Source organism: Cryptotermes secundus, unplaced genomic scaffold, assembly GCF_002891405.2.
Source record: "Cryptotermes secundus unplaced genomic scaffold, Csec_1.0 scaffold358, whole genome shotgun sequence".
Lineage (NCBI taxonomy): Eukaryota > Metazoa > Arthropoda > Insecta > Blattodea > Kalotermitidae > Cryptotermes > Cryptotermes secundus.
The window spans coordinates 1,852,342-1,858,364 of NW_019721523.1; the positions used below are offsets into that span (position 1 = coordinate 1,852,342).

The following is a 6,023-nucleotide window of genomic DNA, read 5'->3' on the forward strand; positions in this document are numbered from 1 at the left end:
TATCTGCTTCATGATGTCATGGGTGGCTAACCTTATATTGCGATGTTTCAAAATCGTTACAAACACAATGGTTTGACTGCAATGAATGAACGAATGACCGATCTGGCAACACCATATTCCGAGAATTAACTTCTGTGTTTATCTAACACATTAGGCAGCGAGGAATTTCAGACGCCTACAGTCGTGCATAGCGACATGTCCCATACGATAAATAAGCTACAACAAGAGATACCATTGAATGTGAAGTCGCCACAAGGACTTACACTGCTAAAACGCATGGTGCAGAAAATGTATTACACTGCTAGAACACATGGTGCAGAAAATGTATGAATTTCAGGAAATTTTATTTTGGGAATCAGTGTACAAATTTTTTACAGATATTAAAATCTGTAAATTAGAATATCTGATTCTATATTCTTTCTACATTAAAAGAGCGTTCATTTCGTTCGTTTATCATAAAAAATGTAGAAATCACACCATTTTTAGAAACATGCTTACAATTTCATTGCTCTAGAAGGGCGGGCATTTAAAACTCCGTCCAGCTGCCCCTACCGGAAATTAAATGGCCCATCCGATAAAGGTTAAAAAGCTCCTGCATAGAATAAAACAGTTTTGTAAGAAACAACTTTTTCATTTATTTTTAAAAACTTTATAATTTTCTGTTCTTTTTAATTCAAGGGGCAAGCTGTTATGTATTTTAATTCCCATGTTAATTATCTTGATGGCGGATATGTAAGTTTGGGCCACATCTCTGAAAACCTGTTTATTTTTTATAGGTTCTGACCAAGGCATATTTTGATGATGAGAGAGGTGACCCATATGTTACTCTAGATGGTCCATATCACTGTCTTGAAATGCTTCTGGAAGCTGACATCATCACTCGACATCCACATGATTTCAAGAAGTTTCGGCTCACGAACCTCCTTCAATAAGAAACTCATGTATGATCTTCCACCTGACATTCAGTAACACAGATGAAAAGTTCTGTGAGCTGTCTGGAATTTCCTGTAAATCCTGACAGTATGAATTTCAAATTATCTGATGTTTTGTAAGAGAAAAATCATTCAGAGTACAATTTTTCTCATTGTAGTATCACGGGACTATGAAGATCAGAATCTTCTGGGGTGTAATGCAATGGAATCTTTCAGAAGTTTTATCGATGTTTTAGAGGAACATACTGTCTGTATCCTTGAAGACATTAAACATTATAGTCCCTTGTGGGATGTCGATGCTCAAAGAGACAACCACATAAAACTATAACAGATGTTTATTGCTCTTAGAATGAATATTACAGATGATTGGGGAAGCAGAACATGCCTGATGAATACTGGCGAAGGCTCCCTTTTTAGAAGACTAGTCTGAGCTAGTGATGGCAGTGATATTGTTGTCCCTGAAGAGGGCCATTTGTCGGATGCTGGGTGCGCCTGTTGGCATTCTTCCTCACAGCAACCAGGGATTATGAGCCGGCAGGATGCCGGGCAAGGACAAAGCTCTTGCAGTAGTGGGCTAGCCGGTGCTAGTGGCAGTGAAGCCGGCTGATGAGAGTTGGCAGTTGCTGGTGGAGTCAGTCTGCTGCAAGTAGACTCACTGTTCTGTTGTTCTCTTGATACAAGCCTAGTTGTAACTGATGCTAGCATACCGGAGGTCTGTATTTTTATACTTTTGTTGCTAGGTATTGCACAGACCAATGGGTGTTGGAGTTGCCATGATGAGCGCTTGCTTCAGTGGGAGGCTCACACACTGTTATGAGAACGTCACATGTACGTCTTGGAATATAGTAAATATCGCAGTATACCTTCAGTTATGTATGAATATATCTTATGGATGTGTTTGTTTCCGTTGGATTCAAACATCACATTTAGTTTGCTACATGTGCATGTGCTGTGTTATTTGTTTTTGTAGTTAAGGGTTGTAAAGCAAATATCTTCGTTCTTGGGCTAGCAGTTTATAACTCAGACCCTGAATTTTGGCAGGAACATTTTTTTTTCTTCCCCCCCCCCNAGTTCATAGACAGAATAGTAGTATGTAGCTAAGTCAATACATTTCTCTTTTTTGTCTCCTCAACTTGATAACAAGAAACACTAATTTTAATCAGGGATAAACAAAATTTTGTGTGTAAATTTATATTTAAATTGCAATAAAATGCAATATCTGTATTTCCAAGTTGGCTTTTTTGGGGACCATTCTCAGTACCACATGGAATGGAGGAATTACAAGAGTTCCTACAAAATCTTAAATGCTACATAACAAACATCAAGTTTGCTGTGGAAATAGAAGCAGTGTGCTACTGTCCTAGTACATATTGGTGATTAGTAAGGCAAATGATCTCATAAGACCTATTGTATATAGAAGACCCACCCATATGGACTTCTGCCTTCATGTAAAGTCACACCACCCATCAGACATACAGATTTAGTTCCCCTCAACCATGCCAAAACTATGTGTGACACAGGAACTAAGGGAAGTGTTTAGGCAGAACATTTATAAGCAGCAGACCTCACCAGAAACATAAGAATACGCAGAAGTGTAATTCAGTTGGGATGGCACATCACAGTTCCAGCACCTACATCATATAAAATCAATAGATTGCTGGCAGAACTTATGAAGATTATCCACACCCCTGCTAAGAAAAATGCAAACATGTTAGACCAGTGCTGTCCAACGTTCTTATGTACTCGGGCACAATTCACTGATGCCTATGGAGGTGCAGGCGCCACCACACACTACTACTGCTACTACTACTACTACTAATAATAATAATAATAATAACATTTTTCGAAAATATTTAACAGTACTCAGACGTTCAAAAATGTCTCTTGTCTTACAATTTGAATTAATATTAAAAATCGGCTCAATTATATGTGGTTATAGAGGGCACCAGAAAAATATACCACAGGCACCGCGTTGGACAGGGCTGTGTTAGACCAATGAAAGATGACTTAGAATTGAAGACATCATGAGTTTGCAGCGTGTAGGTGTGCAAATGTGTGTGTGAGACAAGATGTAAAGAAGTGCCACTGGTAGTGTGTAGTTGTTAATATATGTAAGATTTGAGGTAACATGTAGCTATTATGAATGGATTACAAGTAACAGGTTCTTCAGAAGACGTCCATATGTTTGGTTGCAGTATAAGAAACTGCGTGAAATGGTGAAGTGAGAATCCAAGAATTGGAGTGAGAAATTGTATATGTCATTGCAAAGAATCTACCATATCATTCCTATATTGGTTCCATTTTGTAAGGAAAGTAAAGTAAGTGATTGAATTATCATAATAGAGATGTAAACGTTGTAATATTCTAGGAATAGATTACATTTGTGTTCTATTTGCAGTAAACACTCTTCTTGTTAAAGGGAGGAAATATTCATGTGCTTTTGTATATGTGACACTAATAAAGAAGTGCCCTTATTTATAGATGTATGTATTATCTTTGTGTACTATCAATTTTCTATTTGTGCTTTCTAGAATAAACCTAGTGTTTAGTGTGTTTGCTGTTAATACTGTGCTACAGGTTACTGTTCCACCATAATCAGACTCCTGCTGGTAGGGCCTTTCACTGATGTACAGAAGGAAATTGCCAGTGAAGTTTGTTAAAGCAGTGTTCTGGCATGAATTTGTTAACAGTTAAAAGAGAAGCACAAAGTTGCATCTGTTATGGAGCAATGTGTCATAAAAATGTTTTCAAGACAGAATTTACAGGGCTTGGAAAATGTGGTCATTTGCAATGCCGTGAGGTACAGGTACAGTTCTGTTAAAGAAAAAAAATGGAAAGGAAGTCCCAGAGGGTGAAATCACATTAGTTAAACATAATTTCACCTTCAGAATTAATGGAAATGTCTTGAGATCTGCTACAAGAAGTATCAGAATATTCTTGTCATTATTTAAATTGTGTGTAATTGGTGTGTTTAATATCTGAAGTACAGCAGCATGTACGTCTCCAGTGATTGTTCTCTTGTGTGGCATGGTGTCTACAAGTAGAGTTCCTTCCAAATCCCTAAACATTGTTGGCATGATCTTTCTAGCTGGTGTTTATGTCTAAAACTGCTTCAGAATGGTGAACCATGAATTTTCCATTCCATGGACTGCTGTTTTGTTTCAGAACCCCAGTGCTGGATTTATGTTTAATTATAACAATTCTTGAAGGAAATGTTTCTGTATCAGCTTCATGAAGACAGAAATTCTCCCCATAAAATTGAGCCCTGCACTGCTTCTGAAGTGGCATTGACATTCTTGGAACCAGTGAGAACTGATGTTTCACTTGCCAGTCAATCATGGAGGATGCCCAGAACAGATGTTTCTGACACATTGCATTCTCAAGCAGTCTTTTAACACCTGATGCATGTCCTTCATAACCAGGCCTTCAGTTTTCTGTTACATTTGAAGACAAGCACTTACACTGTCTTTCCGGAAGACACAGGCAGGTTGATTTACACTGTCTTTGTTGGGAGTTTCAAATGGTCTGAGCTGGAATTGCACACATGAGATGCAGTGGCATGTGGGAACAGATTACAACTTGTTTCATTGCAGTATAAAGCTGACATCTGGTCTAGGTAAATTGTATATCTAGTAACCCTTGTATGTTATGTCTATGAGTACATTTTTGTAACTAACACATTAAGAGTCTTTCTCAATATTAATCTAAATTTGTGGAAATCATTTATTATGGAAGACTTAAAATGAACTGTATGTTGTTGATAATAGCTAATATATTGTCTATTAGCCCTGAATTCCGCATTAGACTTTTAACAAACTGATATGATTATTTGCACAGTAGGTATTACAAAATTAATTTCAACTTGGACGTTGCCGCCCTTCTGAAACCATACAACTTAGAACCTCACAATATGAGGTACCCATAAATACTGAGAGGAAAAATCACTGACAAGACAACATTATCTTGTAAAACTTTGAAGATAAATTTGTACAATAGTATGAAGAAATGAAAAATTGTAGGATTTGAGGTTATGAAGACTTGCATCTTTAAGTAAGTCAACCAGTGTTAGGCTTAGAACTACAAAAATACCCAAAGGCATATAATTCTTTGATTATATTTGATAAAGTTAGGGTCATTAGAATGATGTTGAATGAGTGATATAGTGCGCATGTGTTCGGCCACATAGCATTATCTCACAAGGGTCCTGATGCTGTGATTGATGGGTGTATACAGACACTAGCTTAGTCTGCCTTGCAGCTAAGTGCCGGCAGCAGCATAGAGTTGCGTTCATATCGATAATTGGTGTGTACTTTAATAATCCTAGTCTCACATTGAGTAGGGGTCTCATAAATAAGTAGATGTTTTAGGCTACATGCAATTCGAACAGTATATTTGTGTCAATATGTAGCCGCCTCAAAATATGTGCATATCGTATATTTCAGATTGTTTGTAAGTGTCTGAGGAGTGCTTCAAAAGCGGCTTTTGAGAAGCTATGTAAAGGGAAAGTTCTCGCTGTGTTCAACGAATGAAGCACCACGCCATGAAGGCGTATGTGGGGGTGGATGTATAGATCCACGTTTTCTTGACCTCTGCACTAGCTGAATGTGAGTGGTCAGCTTCACATCGCTGCCGCTTTACCTCCGAGGAAATAGCCCTCGGTACCCATTGGATAGGAGGTTGGGTGGACGATTTACTCTCAAGATGTTCCCAGAAAGCACGTGGGTATTCGTCTAGAATGTCCGTCTTGCTGTATGATTTTAGCCAAAACTGGAATGTATCGTCAGTTTGTATTAAAACTCCAGACTATCAAAATGGATCCTTTCAACAGTTCTCTAGTTATTACATGCAGTCAGACATCAAAGCTAATAAGATACACTTTTTTCGACTTTCCTTTGCGAATATGCAAAAAAATATATAGAAGGGCGTCAGCATATAATATCTAATCCTTGTCTGTCACAAAATACTAATATCTCTACAAGGCAAGAGCCAGTCAGTGCTGGTCACTGCCCCGAAATTCTCATTTAGTGGTGAATACAAGAACTCAAGAATGCGCTAATGTCGCAGGAACCGGATATTGGTTAAAGCAGTCAA

At 37.9% G+C, this 6,023-nt stretch overlaps 1 protein-coding gene across 1 annotated transcript in view; it reads left to right on the forward strand.

Annotated features, from left to right (window-relative positions):
- LOC111875486 overlaps positions 1 to 1,999 on the forward strand; it is an 11,590-nt gene extending 9,591 nt beyond the window's left edge. The window contains exon 6 of the mRNA XM_023871780.2: positions 777 to 1,999. Within this exon, the coding sequence (XP_023727548.1) occupies positions 777 to 932 (156 nt within the window). The 3' untranslated portion in view covers positions 933 to 1,999. The remainder of the gene's footprint in view (positions 1 to 776) is intronic.
- The last annotated feature ends 4,024 nt before the right edge of the window (positions 2,000 to 6,023 follow it).